Here is a 17,778-nt window from a genome sequence, read left to right on the forward strand (position 1 = left end):
ATTTCAGCTTAAGACACGCAAATTCAGTTATCACGCTGTGAGATGGGTGTCTCCTGCTATAGTCTAGCGCAATTTACAGTCAGTGAACCAGAGATCAGTTTTCGGTGTCATAGTATTTAACTGAATCATGCTCGGACTTCTATTACTTCTATTAATACAGCCTAGCACACTTGCTCTCCATTTTTGGTTTTCTTTAGCCAGTTGCTTTAATAAATATGATGACTTAGTTAACTGTCTTAGGACATTTGTATTATATTGTCTACCTGGACTTCAGTAAGGCTTATGACACAGTCTCCCATAAGGTCCTCATAGCAAAGCTGATGAAGTATAGGCTGGATGAACATAGTGAGGTGGATTGAAAACTGGCTGAACAGCTAGGCCCAGAGGGTGGTGATCAGTGGAACGAAGTCCAGTTGGAGGCCAGTAACTAGTGGTGTAACCCGAGGCGTCAATACTGGGCCCAGTCCTGCTCAATAGATCATTAATGGTCTGCAAGCTTGAAGACAACACCAAACTGAGAGGAGTGGCTGGTACACCAGAGTGTCATGCTGCTATTCAGAAGGACCTCAACAGACTGGAGAAATGGGCCAACAGGAACCTCTTGCAGTTCAAAAAGGGAAGTGTAAAGTCCTGCACATGGGAAGGAATAACCTCATGTACCAGTATGTGCTGGAGAAGAACCAGCTGGAAAGGAGCTTTGCAGAAAAGGACCTAGGGCTACTGGTGGACACCAAGTTGAACACAAGGCAGAAATGTGCCCTGGCTGCAAAGAAGGTGAATGGTATCCTTGGCTGCATTAGAAGGAGTGTTGCCAGTCAGTTGAGGGAAGTGATTCTTCCCCTCTATTCAGCACTGGTGAGGCCACACCTGGAGTGCTGTGTCCAGTTCTGGGCCCCTCAGTATGAGAAAAACATGGACATGCTGGAGAGAGTGCAGTGAAGGACCACAAGGATGATGAAGGGACTGGAGCACCTCACATATGAGGAAAGGCTGAGAGAGCTCCCTGCTCCTGATTTTTGTAGCTTTAGCTTTTTTTTTTTGCCGTTTTTTGGAAGACTACGCATTTGTAAATTTTCATTATTGCTTTATATCAGTTATTCATTTCCTGCCTCCTGATGATGCTAGCTAGTAATACCTATCATTTTACACGGGTATACAGAGAGATTTGTGTGTGTGTGTGTGTGATTTCTTCCATGTCTTCTCTCAAGCAGGTTTTATTTTTGTTTTGATTTAGTGTGATACTAATCCAGTAGTTTTTTCTCTAATACGTTTTAAGGCATCCAATAAATTGTTCTAAACAACTCACCATTACCTTTGTCTTTTCCTGTTTATGTATGCTTTTCCTCAGGTGGTGGGTTTGTTTTTTTTTTTTAAGTGTTCATGACAAGAAGATTCTCCCCTAAAGAAATTTTGTCCTAGTAATTAAAGAAGTTTTGTATGTGTTGTGTAAAACCTTTCTGAACTAGTATGAGCCTTTCATCTGAAAATGTTTGGACTAAACCATTGTCCTGGTTTCGGCTGGGATAGAGTTAATTTTCTTTCCAGTAGCTGATATAGTGCTGTGTTTTGGATTTAGTATGAGAATAATGTTGGTAACACACTTTAGTTGTTGCTAAGTAATGTTTACACTAGTCAAGGACTTTTCAGCTTCTCATGCCCTGCCAGCGAGAAGCTGGGAGGGGACACAGCCAGGACAGCTGACCCAAACTGGCCAAAGGGCTATTCCATGCCATATGACGTCATATATAAATGGGGATATATATAAACTCAGTATATAAACTGGGGGGAGTTGGCCAGGGGGCAGCGATTGCTGCTCAGGGATGGGATGGGCATTAGTCAGCGGGTGGTGAGCAATTGCATTGTGCATCACTTGTTTTGTATATTCTTTTATTATTATTGTTATTATTATTATTACTATTATTATTATTAGTTATTATATTTTCCTCTGCTGTCCTATTAAACTGTCTTTATCTCAACCCATGGGTTTGGGTTTTTTTTTCTGATTCTCTCCCCCATCCCACCGAGGGGGGCAGGGAGGGTGAGCGAGTGGCTGTGTGATGCTTAGTTGCTGACTGGGGTTAAACCACGACACCCATGTGCCTGTCCAAGCTGTATTTCTATGCTAAACTAAATCTTGACAGCTGGAGCAGGCCTTGGCCAAGGTAGGTGATATTCCATTTTTAAATCTGGAAAAAGCTCTATAGCTTTCCTTAGCCTCTGCTGAATTCCATCCATTGAACTGTACGTGGCAGTTCATCATTCTGTCAGTAGAGGTCATTCTGTGCCCTATTTTTTTAATATACATTTTTCAAGTCCTGTGGAAAGATTACTGTTATGCCTACAGAACAGGAGAGAAAAACCTTCTGAATATTTCCATTCATGATCATTTAACCCTTCTTATTAAAATTTTACTACAGCAGTTCCCCTTTACAACGGACAGATGTGTTCTTAAGCAAGTTTGTAAATTCACATAAATTAAATTTGGGAACTAACCGTTTGAATGGAAAATGAATATGTTTTCCAGCTTCTTTCACCAAACTTCCATAAATTACTCTTGCTGGGACTACCCTTTGTAGAAGGGTGCTGTCATCTGTACTGCTGTTGAGCTTACAGTCTTTGATTCATTACCAGCTTTCTATAGCAGGTCTCTAGAACATGTTATTCAATTAGATAATAGTGTAGATTTCATCAGATCAGTCCAGAGTAGTAACACTCTGCTTTGGCCAGATTTAGGACAGTAGCTCTTCCCCATACTATCTGATCTTGATCTTACTGGGCTTAAATTGTTGCATAGATTTTCTGCAATTACTGTATCTTAAAAAGAGAGCCCCTTTTAAACTTGGATTAGTTATTGGTCTCAGTAGCTTTCTATTAGGCTTTCTGTTTATAATGTGTTATAAAAGCTGTACTACCCGAAGGACCATTTGTTAAAGGGAAGCTGAATTCTGTGGGCTTGAGGGCCCATTCTGCTAGAACCAGCTTGTTCTGTGGTCCTCTGGGCCTGTGTCCAGACAGCAGCAAGGCTGAAAGCGTATCAGTGTACACACAGAGACACAGCCAAACACCGTCAGAGAACACAGATAGGAGTACCTTTCCAAGCACCACATACTCACAAGCAGCAGCCACATAGGCAAGAACAACACAAATGGCCTGTTCACACAAGACCAGCCCTTTTTATCCCCCCTGCCTGCACTTTCCATTTTCCCATTCTTTTTCAATATACCTTGAGCCCTCCCTTTCTCCACCTTTGGCCCTTCCCCTAGACAGTCCATGATAAGTTTTACATAATCCTGTAATGCTCCTCAAGTATCATCATCACCATCTCCTCCTCCTCCTTCTTCTGTGTATCTGGGTGTTTATTACTTATCCCACTTCTTGTCCTAGTCTTTCATGCTGAAACATGCCCTTAGCCAGATAGTGTCACAAACCAGATAGCATCCCACTCTACACACCTGTGCAACATTAACAAGTTGCTTTTTAAAAATTTTTATATGCCTCATGGTGTTTTTTATTTAGCTTGCTGAGCTATATTTCAATATAAATTGCTTCTTTCCATTTGCTTTTAAGATATGGTGGTCAGCTACGTGGTAATCTCCAGTAAAACTACAATGCACAGAAATCAGTGTTATGTAGAGCAGGTTTTACTTCATGTCTTGCAAGTTTGCACCTAGAGCTATGTCCCAATATGACATTAACTTCCCCTCCACTCTCCCAGTAGCATGTCTTTGATTCACTGTTGCTATACAATGCATGTAGCTGCAAGATTCTTTCTTGCAAACCTTCTACCTAACCAGTTGTACTCTATTCTGCATTTGTGCAGCCTTGAAGATCTTTGCATTGTCCCTATAAAATTGAACTGGGTTTTTTTGTTCCTATTTATAGTAAAATCTCCACCCTAAATAAATTTCCTAAGTTAATGAAGACATAAGAACATCCTTCCAGCACGCCTAAAAACCAAGGGAAGCTATAAAGTTCTGAAAAATATTTTTTGGTTGTCTTTCTCAGTCTTTACTCCAATAGCAACATCTTACCAGAGGCGATTGCGTGCTAGCCCTGTGGATACTTTGAGTAGCTATCATAAATCAGACGCTCTTGCATGACCACCTTTTCTGGACCTTCATCTACTAGAGCATTTGGAATTAGGTCCTACTCACTTGCTTTTCATCAGCAGGTTCGTCATATAAGAAACGAAGCAGCCGGACAGAAGCAAAGCAGCTGGACAGATTTTCTAGGTCTGAAACTCTTCTGAATATGCCTGCTGTTAAGACTTCTGGGCCACCTTCCATCACAGCAATCATCTCTGTCCTCCTGTTCATACCCTAACTGGAAATGGGGCCTGTAACATGGACCTTTTGGGGAAATCTCAATTGCAGGTAAATGGGTGTGGATTCCTCCCCCCATCCAGTGTATATGCAATGGATGAGTGTTATGGGAGGCTTTCAGGCTGGCATTTTTATAAGATGTGTATGTTACTATGTGCTTTTATCTGAGAAAAATTATGCTAATGACCTGCTTCAGTTCTTACAAGGATGCTGATGATGTTTATGAGAATTTGTTTACTTTTGTCTAAAGTGATAACTATTGCATATGTCCTAATCACAGCTCAGTTGTGTTAGGTAATATATGAGAAAAAAGTAGTAAATAGTAAACCTGTCCCAAGAAAACTACAGTCTAAGTGGGGAGAAAAAGATATATTAAAATGAGATTTTTTAAAAATTTCATTTTATAGGAGAGGACCTGTGAAATATATTGCTTGAGTCTATGTAAGTCTACACTTTAGACTCTTGAACCCTCCAAGCTGAACTAAGACAAGACTGTTCCTGTGGTACCATGTGACATGCCAAGTCCCTTTTCCATCTGTACCTGCAAGTCAACAGTTGCGAAGGATGGAGAATGAGGCCAAGATCTACCATGACACTGTCTCTAGAAAAAGGAATTGTGCCCTCTTCCCACTGAGGCTGCTTTTCTTTCTCTGTGCTGGCACATCTTGGTGGCCATCCATTGATCCAGACCAAGGAAAACTTGTTTGGGCTACAAGAAATGTGTTCGGTTTTTATCAGTTAAGCTGTATTTTTAAAAACTTTAACCATGTAAACAAAATAGAGTTTGGTTTTTTTTTTAAGCAGAGCCAAGTAAAGAAAGCCAAGAGGCTTAAGATCTTGCTGATATCACTGTTTCATATTACATCAGCTGATGAGCAGGGCTCAGGCTGTGCATCGCTTCCAGGCTACTACTGTAACAGCCACCTAGTGACTCATGTGTCCAGGTGTTCCTTCATACACACACACACACACCCCCACCACCACCCCTGGCAGTTGGTCAAATGGAGCCAAAGCCTTCAGGTTGGTGCTCCATGAACTCAACCATACCCATGAGGCAACGGGCTGGAGCAGCAGGCACCACAGAGCTCAGCAGTGGCAGAAGGGACCAGTCCTCACTGCCACAGACAGCAGCATCACATCGGGCAGCCTTTACTGACAAAGGCCCAGGCACGAAGCATGCGGGCACCACAGCACATAGGTACATTTTGTGGCTAATCAGCCCCTCATATGGATGGAATTAGAGTCTCTCTGCAAGTAGCATCAGTACTTGTCCTAAAGGTAGTAGCACAACAACACATTATAGCTATCTTCCTCATTCCTGAATTTACCTCCCTCTCTTGTATGCCATTAAGCAGGATGTTGTTTTCTAAATAGGTGTCAGTGATGAATGTGATAACTAAACCACTGTATCCCTACATGTATCATCTCACCTGTTTGTCCCCACTTCCTCTCCCCACTACTACAGCTTCTCTGGAGCAGAAACTTCTATGCCACTCCCTCCCCTCCAAGAGTGAATCTGCTACTTCCAAAATAAGGCACCCCTTTCAAACTACATAAAGATGGAGCTAATAGTTACTGGTTTAGGTTCTCTTCCTCCCCTTTTAGCATAGATGCCAGTTTCCTACCAAATTTATAGGAGTAGCACGTGCTTATCTTGATATTCCTGCTACTGGCATTGATTTAGGTGATCATTAATTCCTGCACACAAAAGCAGGCAAATCACTAGCATGTTTGCTAGATTATAGGGTGACTAATAATAAGAACCAAAGTGTTGATACAGAAATTGCAGACTTCACACAGGGCAAACCACATTAACTAAAGGTTCTAAAATGTAAAGTAAACTTTATTATCCTTGAACCACAAAATAGATTTCTTTGGTTGTACAAATTTCACTAGTTACAGTCTTGATGCGCTAATTTTCCCTCAGAGTCTCTCAGGAGAGAATGGGAGAGAACCCAGAGCCTGGCACCAGGTACCGCAAAGGGAAAGAAAAAAAGAATCACAAGTTAGTCACCAAAACCAATCCAGGATTGTTTCCAAAATTGCTGTTGTTAAAAAGCAAATGCTAAAATTAGATTTAAAAAGGAAAAGCTCAAATTGCTGATGATGGAAGCAGCCATAGCTGCAGTTTGAGATTATCAGAGTTCCCCCTTCAAAGCTCTGTAAAATTAACACATACGAAGTCAGTTAAAATGATCCACTGGATTTTGGCATGAAGGGAGATTCTCAACTAAAAGAAACTGCATCCAGTTCTTTCATTCAGCAAATATACACGCAGAAGTGCCTGTCGCTCCCAAGCCACTTCGAGTCACTGAAAGGCTTAAGGTCCAACTCTGGTCTTACTGCTGGAGGGGTTCAGCAGAGAGCACCAATGTATTAGGGTAGACAGATCAGATTACTGCCAAGCTCAGATGCCTTTCTCCCTATTAGAGGCATTAAAAAAAAAAAAAAAAAAAAAAAAAAAAAAAGGGGATGGTTTACTTCAGCAGTGGGCAGCAGAGACTGATTTCAGAGCTATAAGCAGCATCTGTCTCCTCCACATCTGCAGAGCTCACGTGATACAGAATCTGTTCACAGCCCTTGTTCCACTCATGGAAAACAGGAATCACACCCCTGCTCCTTTTTCATTTTCATTTTTTTCCTCTTGCATGGGCAAGCATGTGTTTCCCCTGTTCTACATGGAAAGGGGCCTCCAGCCAACAAGTTGGCAGAGAGTAGAATTGTGTAGTTATTGCAAGGCATAGGCCAGACGATCCTACTTCATTGTGCTCCCTGCCTGGCAGGTGCTCCTTGAGAGCCCCACACTGGGCACCCCTGTAACGTCACATTTCATTTCACAGCTAGCGGGCAACATAGTGGACTCACCCACTAGTATCCTCCTACCTGTAAGACCCCATTACTCCTAACCTGACCCCAGCAATGCCACTTCCTACCCTTCCCCATTTCCTGAATCCTAACCCACTATCTTATCTGCTGGTTACACCTCCTATCTCTGCCACCGTATCCTAATCCCCAACTATTCTGCTCTCTATTGCTGTCACACATGCACACTGCTATACTCTTGCTACAGCTGTTAGGCTCCTTTCTCATTTCTGCCCCAGTTCACCAATTCAGTCATGGTGCTGACAGAAGACAGATACCTGGCCTCCTCTGACACTCAGTACAGTGTGCTTGTAGAGTGGCTCACACTGCATGCACGAGATATACACACAGAATTATGTGTACATCTAGGTAGGCACCTGTCTCCCAGAATAGCACAGAATACTGGCAGGAGCAGTTTCCTACATGGGATAGACTGCTGCGCTCACAGAGGCAAGTGGCACAGAGCTGGCACAGGCTCCTGCTTATTCAGTCATCTTTGCTTGAGCACATAGGTGTCAGTGTCAGAGGGAGGCACTTCACTGAAATTCCTTTTTTTCTTTTTCTTTTTTTTTTTTGCCTCCAAGCTACCCATTTCCACATACTCCCAAAAGAAAGTGAGGTGACACAGTGTGGGAGGTGGAAGGAGATGCTTTTTGGCAAAAGACTGGAAATTAAATAGGAGCAAAGGCAGGCTGGACCTTCCTTCTAATTCATACCAGCGTAGAAGCTCCCATATTAACCACTAAAAAAATCCAAGTTGAGGAAATAACAGCTGGAGCCCAACACACTCTCACACTCATATCTTCCCTCTGTCCTACCCTTCCCCCACACACAATATTTACAGGCTAACAAGCTGCAGCTGCCCACTGTCCTACCCACACCTCCTCTCAATTTGCCATCAATAAGTCTAGTGTTGTCCCATTTTGTTTAGGACGTGCCCCAGTGCATTATTGGGTGAGAAAAGAGGGCGGTTCACAGCCTTAAAGGAAGTTAGTTGACCACAATGCTCCCTGGGGTGCTCAGTTCCCATCCAGAGTCCAGGAGGCAGCAGTGTGGGCAGTCCAGTGCTGTCCCTGGAGCTCGGGAAGCTCAAAAGCCCTGTGCTGGGCTATTCCATTGCCCAGGTGCATCAGATCTTCTACGTAGGGACAGCAGCCTCCAAACTGCGCCGGCTGTGTCGGAGCTTGCGTTTGCTGCTGTACAGGGCCATTTCTTCAAGTGCTGATGAAGTAGGTGTTGATGAATCACATGTTACTAACATTTCCTCTTCCTCTGGCTGCCCATCCTGCTCCTGGGGAACTGTGTAGACAAGAAAAGTTAAGGTTTTAAGAGAAAATGCTAGGTTAAGCTTACAGTTATACAGTTAACGTAGACATAAGGGTATACCCAGGTGCTGAATTTGAGACAGCACTGAAGTCTTAGTGATTTACAGTAATCCAGTGCCCAGAACTTTTAGGTGATCTGTAGCTCATGTACTGACTACTGTGGATTCTGGGAAGGAAGTCACATGCGTGAGAAGACACCTGCCCCTAACACCCACAATTCACTGAAAATCATTGGAGGTGCCAAGACTTAGGAAAAATCAAGTATACTGAAAGGACTCAGGTCTATGCTAGTGCCCCAAGCATTTCACTAGTTTCAATAGAACAGCACTAAAGAGCAGTGTGACCGCCAGTATGATATGCCGTAGCTAATGAGAGAGGTGAGCATTTTGGCCTTGCTTAATGTTGAAGTTACATGACTAAGTCCTTTCTGCAAATTTAGTCTGTGACTTGGGTCCCTCACTAAAGGAACTCACCAGGAAAGATAGTCTGGCAGGGCAGACTCTCAGTTAACTTGGTCTCAGGCCTTTTAGGATGTGTTCTGCATCTGAAGTACACTGCTGTTAGAGAGGCTCCTTACCCTCCTGAAAGGAGCTGGTAGGGCTTATCTGACGTACTTTGACGTACACCTGGAACATCTGCCCTTTGCAATAATTTGGCTTGAGCAACTATTGTGAGATACTTGTGTAAAAAGGAAAAAGTTCCACAAAACCACAGATCTTTCCCTTCAAGTGCAAATTGGCTCCTGGGAAGCCACTCTGAAGTCTTTGAACGTAGCAGAGAACCTCAAATACAGAAGTCTGTGAAGATATATCAGATCAAAGGTGCACAGTGTGCTGAGCTGCAGCCAGTGGCCCACCCTCTGCTCTACAGCCAGACTCCAAGATGCAATATCCCCCTTGTTAGAGCATGAGTAGTTGTTATAATTCAGAATCCTTCCTGAACTATTAACCGTAGCATTAACCTGTTGTTTGAAAAGGCCTTGGAACCAAATGAATGTAGGCGACAGATCTGACATCTTGAAAGGATACTGGGATTGGTAAGCAGATGACTGACTTCCAAACAAGGCAAAGAGGTATAAAAGAAAGGCATGGGCACATGCAGATAAAAATCCAAGTGGGGGGGTGGTGTGGGGGAGGAAATCAATGTGGCTTAGAGGGAAGTCATTCCTTTTAGACCCTCTTAGACTAGAATTTGCCAAAGGAGCCATCAAACATGCAAGTTAAGTGATCTCAACACAGCATACCGAACTTTTAAAAAAACTTTTGATTGTTCCTCAGCCAAAGCTCTTAAGGAAAACAAGCTGCCATGGGATAAGAAGGCACATCCTTTAGTGGGTAAATAAGCAGTAAAACACAGAAAAAGTGCAGGAACATATTACCTGCTATCACAACATAGAGCAGCTATCTGTATTAGGGTCAGTATTTGGTAACTAATGAGAAGGAGTAGAAGCGATGAAGACTGTATTGAGAGAAACTGCTGATGACACCAAGCTGTATATCAGTGTGGTCAAATGAAACTCAACTACAAAAAAGGGTATTAGGATTTTACAGAGTTGACTGGGAAATGATGTGGAAGGTGAAATTTACTGCAAATGTGAATACATTCAAGAAAGAAATAAACAACTCTAAAATTAAAGGCCTCTGGCTTAGAAAGTGATAAAACACAGACTGTTGTAGCCTGGAGTAGTACTCTGGAAGGAAACACTTTATGCTTTTCTTCTTTTATGCTCTTTTCTTGGCATTCCCCATGGCTCACATCAGACACAATATTGGACTAGCCAGAACCTCGTGCTGACTTAGTAAGTTTATTTTTATGCTATTGCATGATGCTTAAGCTCAATAAAAGTAATATAATTCCAGTTGCATATAAAATGCAACATCCTTAAAATGAGATTAGGATTCTGTAGTCATTAGGGGGAGCTTTCTGAAAACACTAGCACACTTCTCAGCAATACCATTTCACTTTTGAGGATTAGATATCGGAAAAGATGGGAGAACATATAGAAGACCTTCTGCCACTGCATAAACTCATCATATACCTACATTTGCAATACTGCATGCAGCCCTGCTCTCCTTATCTACCTTAAAAATGGCACAGATGAAATTAAAAAGGTCCAGAGGGGTGTGGGAACGATTCCCACAAAGAAGAACTAGGATTCTTCAGCCTGGAAGAAAGATAACTGATACAATACTGGCCTACATGAATGGTATAGAAAGAGTGAATAAGACAGTCATTCACTGCATCCCAGAAGACCCAAGGAAATTATCAAGAAACAGAAATAAAGTAAACAAAATGCCTAATTATGGAACTCAATGCCACAAAGAATCATGAAAGATTAAAAAAAATGTAGACAATTTTATAGAAGATCATTCCAATCATGATGATCTAGATACAATACCTGGCTCAAGACATCCCTAGTTAATAGGTGATTACAGAAAATTGAGAATATGCTTCTCTGCAAGCTCATTCACTCTGTTTCTTTCCCTAAGAACTCACTTCCAGCCAAACAGGATACCGGTATATTCTGAACCAGTACAAGCCTCCCTTACATGCTTCCTATCCTATGAGAGAAATCAGAAAATACTGGAAAAGAACACAGGCATTGCAACTAGTATGAACCTAGAGATTCTAGTTTTGTGAAATTTTGCCATTTTGGTGGGAAAGAATCTGTAAAATGGAAGTCTGGAGAACAAAAGGGTGGATGCAAGCCTTTGGAGTAGAGATGTGGCTAAAAAGACTGTATGGGGATAAATTAACAATACAAGAAGGTGGAGAGAGCATCTTTCATTCCTATGTGTATATGAGCTGCTGAGCTGAGTCCTAGACAAAACTAGTACAGTAGTGATTAGTCCAGTATAAGACAGGAAGGAAAAAGATACCTTTGCTGTGTAAGTTGCTGTAGACATTAGACATCCCAAGCAGACAAAGAATGTGAGGACAAAAGTAGTTTCTTGCATACCATAAGTAGGTATCCAGTAATAAGTTGTGCTGGTTTTGGCTGGGATAGAGTTAATTTTCTTCATAGTAGCTAGTATGGGGCTATGTTTTGGATTTGTGCTGGAAACAGTGTTGATAATACAGGGGTATTTTAGTTACTGCTGAGCAGTGCTTACACAGAGTCAAGGCCTTTTCTGCTCCTCACACCACCCCACCAGTGAGTAGACTGGGGGTGAACAAGAAGTTGGGAGGCGACACAGCCGGGACAGCTCACCCCAACTGACCAAAGGGATATTCCACACCATATGACATCATGCTCAGCATATAAAGCTGAGGGAAGAAGGAGGAAGGGGGGGCACGTTCGGAGTGATGGTGTTTGTCTTCCCAAGTAACTGTTACGTGTGATGGAGCCCTGCTTTCCTGGAGATGGCTGAACACCTGCCTGCTGATGGGAAGGAGTGAATGAATTCCTTCCTTTGCTTTGCTTGCGTGTGTGGCTTTTGCTTTACCTATTAAACTGTCTTTATCTCAACCCATGAATTTTCTCACTATTACTCTTCTGATTCTCTCCCCCATCCCACCAGGGTGGAGTGAGTGAGTGACTGTGTGGTGCTTAGTTGCTGGCTGGGGTTAAGCCATGATGTAAGTGCAATACAAAGTTATCAAGGGTGTATTTCTGAAACCTTATGGTTGTAAGATTGGAAAGCAGAAGACTCTGGCTCTAAGTGATCCGGAAAAGTTATGTCATAGAGCAAACACATAGCATGGCTCCACCCTAAAAATGCTATTATGTAGTTCAATAACTTCATGGCCTCTTGAAAACCTTGGAATGTTTTAAAACACATTTAAAAGACGATGACCATGAAGTCAGACCTGAGAATGGAAAGAACTATTTCTTAGACCCCATCTGCAATGGACAAGAAGAAAATGGTGTGCTTTGAAAGATGTTCAGAAGAGAGATATGCTAATGCTTTCCTGCAGTCAGCAGTAAGATATCCTTGGAGTTTATGTTATAATGCTTTTCTAGCATATAGTTTAGGCACTGCTTATGAGTTTACCATATGATCAAAAAGCCATAATTCCATGATCAAGGATAATTCTGATTAAAATCCCAGTGTGTGTAGAGGTGTACAGAGAAAAGGTGTCACTAAATGTAGCAATTAGATCTCTTTAAAGCTGTATTTAATACACACAGAAATGAAAGGCCTGATAGGATATGTCAAATTGGTGCCTGACATGCTGGGAGCTGCAAATGAAGCTGGGGGGGGGGCAGGGGGCAGGAGGAGAATGCACACACACAGTGTTGTTTTGAACTAGTTCAGCATATACTCCTTTGGTAACTGGTTTCCTCTCCTTTTCCTTTTATGGTAAATAAAAATGCAAGTAAAAGTCACTGCAATTCTCACATATTTTCCCAGAGAAATATTTTATTCCAAATATTTTCTCCACATGTTCTGAGAAGAATATCCGAAAAGAGACAAAAGCAGGCCTAGCAGGAGGCTGGAACTGATGCAGAAAAGGAGGATATTTTAAAATTCCTCATACAGATGATATAACTTGCCAAAATCTATGTAAAAATAAAAACAAAAATCTGTATGTTGGCTGGAATGCTACACTGCCTGGAAGAATGAGATGGGGGGAAAAAAACAAAATCTAAAAAAGCCTTGAGAGCTTTGTCCCATACCAAAAGAGCTTAGTTGCATCTTCATCTGCTATCCTTCCAAACTGATTTTGGAAAACCTGCATTTTTTTGGTGCCTCACACACATCAGAGCCTCATACAGTGGTGACTTAAGGATTACTTAATGAGTAAGGACTGGGTTAAAAAACTCTTGACAGAGCACCACACACTTTTCTTTATGGCTTTTATTCTATTTGAGGGCCCAACAGACCAATGACGGGCAATAGTGAGGTCTGAAGCCCCTAAGCAATTGCTGATTATTTCCCGACCCTTCAGTGACCTCCTAGTTAGGTACACTGACTGAATGGACTACCTCAAGGGAATAACCCAGGGTTGAGAGGTTTACTCCAAGGGATGAACAACAGATGTTGTTCTCAGGAAAGTAAGTTTTTCTTGAGTATCTCTGCAGCAGAACCTCCTTCTGGAAATGGCCCATACGTGGATCAGCTGTCTGGAGTGCAGCCTTTACTCAGAGAGCGTTGCCAAGACAAAACTGAGAGAGAAACTGTTCCTTGTGTAAAATAAAGGGGGGGAAAAACAGCTGCAAAACAGGTAGAAGAAAACCAAAACCAGCATCAACTGTTGAAGGAAACAAAAGTACTACTAAGGAGCAGGCAGGCCCTGCTGAGCTCCACACGACTACTACAGCCACCTAGAATGAAGTGGGAGATAGTTTGAGCCTCTTTATTACAGTTGGGGACAGAAAGACATACCATAGCTAGGACAGCTTGAAGAGATACAGCAGTCAAAGCTTTAATTACTATTTAGGTGACCGTGCACAAAGATCCACAAGCGTAGACTTGGGGAGTCGCCTGGGTACTCAAGCACCCAAATGCTCTCAAGTCTTAAACCAGGATGAATTTATCTGCAGCTGCCTGCTGCAGGCAGCAAGCTTCTTTGCTCTAGCAGAAGGGGCACAAGGCAGACCCTGAACAATGGATTTTATCCACTTACAGCAGGTGACAGAGGCCAAAACTTCCTACTCACATTCTACTACCACTCTTTACTCCAGAACACAAAACCGGAAAAAAACTCGGCATGCTTATTACACACCATTCTCAGCAAATTAGCCATTGCTAAAGCACAATGCAAATATCCTACCCAAAACTGAATGTGGCGAGTTTGGAGGTTTCATTCTAGAATGGACAAAATAGGACATTGCTTCAAGCAGCAAGAAGTTGAAGTCCTCAGGGTTGATTCCACAAGCAGGCAAAGGGGAACCCTGTAGAACCGTGGTGGGAAGCAAGTAGTACAAAGATGACTCCTTTGGCCATGAGCTTACCTGAGTTATTTCTGTCATCTATGTATCTGAGGTCATCAGCTGCATCAGGTGACTGGAAGAGAACAGAAGACATGAACATCCACCTCTGTAACACTAGTGCCAGGTAATTGCCCACCTCCAGCTTTCCAACACACTACAGAGAACCTTTTGCCCTCAAAAGCGCTGGCAATAGAGCAGCTGGGGCATGACCCTCAGTGAATGCGCATTACAACATTAAAGTCAAGCAGCCCATTGCCTGAATTGCAGGATGAGGTGTGTGTCTGCCCATCAGAGCTCTCCTCCTTTTACTTTGTGTGCGTAAGGAGGAGAGGATAGGAAGCGACATGAAAGGCAGAAAGCATAAAGACTATAGAAAATGAGTAGAAACATGGGAGGAGAGCAAAGACATGAGCTACATTTCCTGGAGAGTCCTGGATCCTAATTCTGCATCTGCACTGTTCCCAGGCCTGGCTTCTTAGGCAAAATCAACTTTCTTCTTTATATTCAGGTGTGGGTAGAGAACTGATGTGGGATAGGAAGCAGTTACATCCCAACAGATGGCAGAGACAGCTTTAGAGAACTGGCTAAGTGGTAATTGTGAAACTCCACCAGTTCCTCCTAATTTTAAAGCCTTCACAAAATGAAGATCATTCCAACAACCTGAGCTGCCTGTAGCTCATCAGACCAGAGTGACACCACCATGAGAAAACAACTTTGCTCATGGTAATGAACTTGAGGTGGCTTGAAAATCAGCACTACTCTGGGGACAGGCATAAACGTCCCAAGCCCTACTTATTTTGCTGAAATAGAGAATTTAATCTAGCTGTATATAGTGCTTCAAGGATAGAAAGGTCAAAGTATTCTGTTGAGGTATTCTGTTTACTTCAAAAGTGGCTGCATTTGTTACTTCTACTAGTCTTTCTAGGTTTGTACACAATACTTACACTGAGCTCAACACTTCTCTGAGCTATACGAATGTAAGGATAGGGTCTCAGAAGAGCTCAGTATTCAGCAAGTTTAATAATGCCAAACTCATCTGAAAGTTCTGGCCACTACTGATCAAAATCTATCTTTTAGGGGTCTTCTTGCTCAGCTCAAGAGCACAAGTGAGGAGTAGCTTAATTTTTCTTTAGTTGTAGGACAAAGGATGGCGGCTCTATACACTTATGTGGAAAGCATTAGGGAAGTTTCACAGCTGTGAGAATGCAAGAAGCCCTCATTTCCATGTAGACTTGCCTATTTTGTGCAAGCAGCAAAACTGGAGGAGGCAGGAAAGAGGGGGAGATGATCTCAGCCCATTTAGTGCTTTAGAAACAAAGCAAACATATGGTAGAAGTCATGCTCTTCATGAACAGCAGAGAGCAGAGCACAGGGGGCTGTGATGACTTTGGCATGCATTGCTGAGGAACACAGCCCAGCCAAATAGCACTGCACTGATCCAAAGTGAGTGACATAGTTGTGCGACTATGGCCAGGAAGAAATACAGTCTCTTAATTACTGCACTGCTGACAGAGGGCCAGAGGAACTGCCTGATGATTTGGAGGTGTAGCCTCCTTTGGAGGCACCTTCTCAGCTGCATGAAGACCCAGTGCTGCACAGTGGCCTCAGCAGAGGCTTGGGGAAACTAGGGTGGTCCAGAGCTGCCACTGGGTCTTGAGTGGCCAGCCCTCTAACTCACTTGGACAGGTGCGCACCCCAAAAGGGAAGTGATTCTTAGAGAAAAAGATGAGTGACTACCAAGGGCTGAGCAATACCACCAGTGAAAGCAGTCAGCCAAGAATATGCATCAAATAATGTATAACTGCCTGAGAATCATAGAATCATAGAATGCTTTGGACTGGAAGGGACCTTTACAGGTCACCTAGTCCAACCCCCCTGCAAGAGCAGGGACATCTTTAATCCTCAAACTGCAACTCTGCTAAAGTCAGTCTGGCTTTGGGGATGACACCTTGGACCTGGGATCTCTGTGTCATGACAGCAAGTTAAAGCCCAACCTGTCAGTACTTGCTAGCTCTCCACACAACACAAACATAACTGCAGGTATCTGCTTCATTGTCTTCATAGAAAACTAAAAAAAAAACCTTAAAAAAAAAAAACCTTAAAAAAAAAAATTACAGACATACAGTATCTGTTCAAATCACAAATGCAATCAGTTAAATGACTAACCCAGACAGTAAGAGAAAGGCAGTTCACAGTCCCGGGCAACTGGCTCTAGGTGGCCCTGCTTGAGCAGGGGGGTCCGACAAGATGACCTCCAGAGGTCCCTTCCAACCTCAACCATTCTGTGATTCTATGACAAAGCAGCTTAAATGAAATGAGGTTCTTTTAGGAAGGAGAACCTCCTCACCCTCAAAACTTGGTGTTCTCTTACCACGTGATTACTTCACAGTTCATCTACAGCAGAGTTACAGATATGAGAATTGTCACCACAGCTGCTTCTTGGGTAGGATGCTGGATACATTCCAGTTTGAAGTTAACATTTGCTCCAATTTACAATTTGTTGGCAATCATTTCTATAGTTTGTTCTTCCCTTTTAGTTCTCATCCTTCACTTAAAAATATTTCAGGATCAATTAAGGTGAAGATGTAGCTGCTTTATATTTGCAAAGCTTTTGTCATTAATTTTAAAACCATCTGGACCAACTTTTTCACAATTCCACTTGACTGAAGTCTCCAATAAACCCTCAGTTATACAGCATGGCTGGTTGTCATTGCCTCCCACACAAGGCCTTTGAAGAGGACTTCCTCAAATCATTCAACCTCTGCTCTGAAGGTCATCACTTCATGTGCAGGCATTTCCATCAAATCAAGCTCTAACCAATCTAACAGATGGTTCAGCATGCAGTTTATACCTGGATTTCGTAAACAGGTTTGGAGGAAGGAATAGCAGCAAATTCCCGGTAGTCAAACTTCTTTTCAGACATGGACTAGAAGGGACAGCAAAAGAGAAGAAACAGAGAAGAGAGAGTAAGGGGAGAGAAACAGATTGAAAATCAGCAGCAAGCTGAGCAATCTATACAGAGATAAAAGCAGAAGCAGAGCGTCATTCTCAGTTAGTGCCAAGAGCGCCTGGATACAGCCTCTGAAAATGAGGCATCTCTGGGACCTTGTCTTTTTAGCTGTTCTGGTGTCAGGACAGGGGTTCCAAGTTGCAGAGAAAACATTATGTGCTCCAGTAAAACGCACATGCACACCAAGTTAGGTAGGAAACCTATTTTCGTGGGAAAATTGGTGGCAAGATTCCCGATAGCTGTAGCACAGTCAGGATTCCAATCCAGAGTTGGCTGTATTGTGTGACTTTGGGCAAAACCAGGTCCCCGCTCTGTGCAGCTGCTCCCACTCTTCCATTTGTCTGTCTTACTAATTTTGACAGTTCTCTGCGACAATGCCCT

General features: G+C 42.7%; 1 protein-coding gene across 29 annotated transcripts in view; it reads right to left on the bottom strand.

Moving 5' to 3' along the window:
- Positions 1-6,142: 6,142 nt before the first annotated feature.
- Positions 6,143-17,778, bottom strand: part of SCRIB (scribble planar cell polarity protein) — a 122,301-nt gene continuing 110,665 nt past the window's right edge. For 28 of the 29 annotated variants that reach the window (XM_072851654.1, XM_072851649.1, XM_072851648.1 and 25 more), the window contains 2 exons: positions 14,409-14,460; positions 6,144-8,483 (listed from right to left, as the gene is read on the bottom strand). In XM_072851654.1, the coding sequence (XP_072707755.1) occupies positions 8,323-8,483; positions 14,409-14,460 (213 nt within the window). In that variant the 3' untranslated portion in view covers positions 6,144-8,322. Of the gene's footprint in view, positions 8,484-14,408; positions 14,461-17,238; positions 17,314-17,778 lie in introns of all 29 variants that reach the window. The other variant, XM_072851672.1, reaches the window with a different exon arrangement.

Source organism: Ciconia boyciana, chromosome 2 (assembly GCF_034638445.1).
Source record: "Ciconia boyciana chromosome 2, ASM3463844v1, whole genome shotgun sequence".
Taxonomy (NCBI): Eukaryota; Metazoa; Chordata; class Aves; order Ciconiiformes; family Ciconiidae; genus Ciconia; species Ciconia boyciana.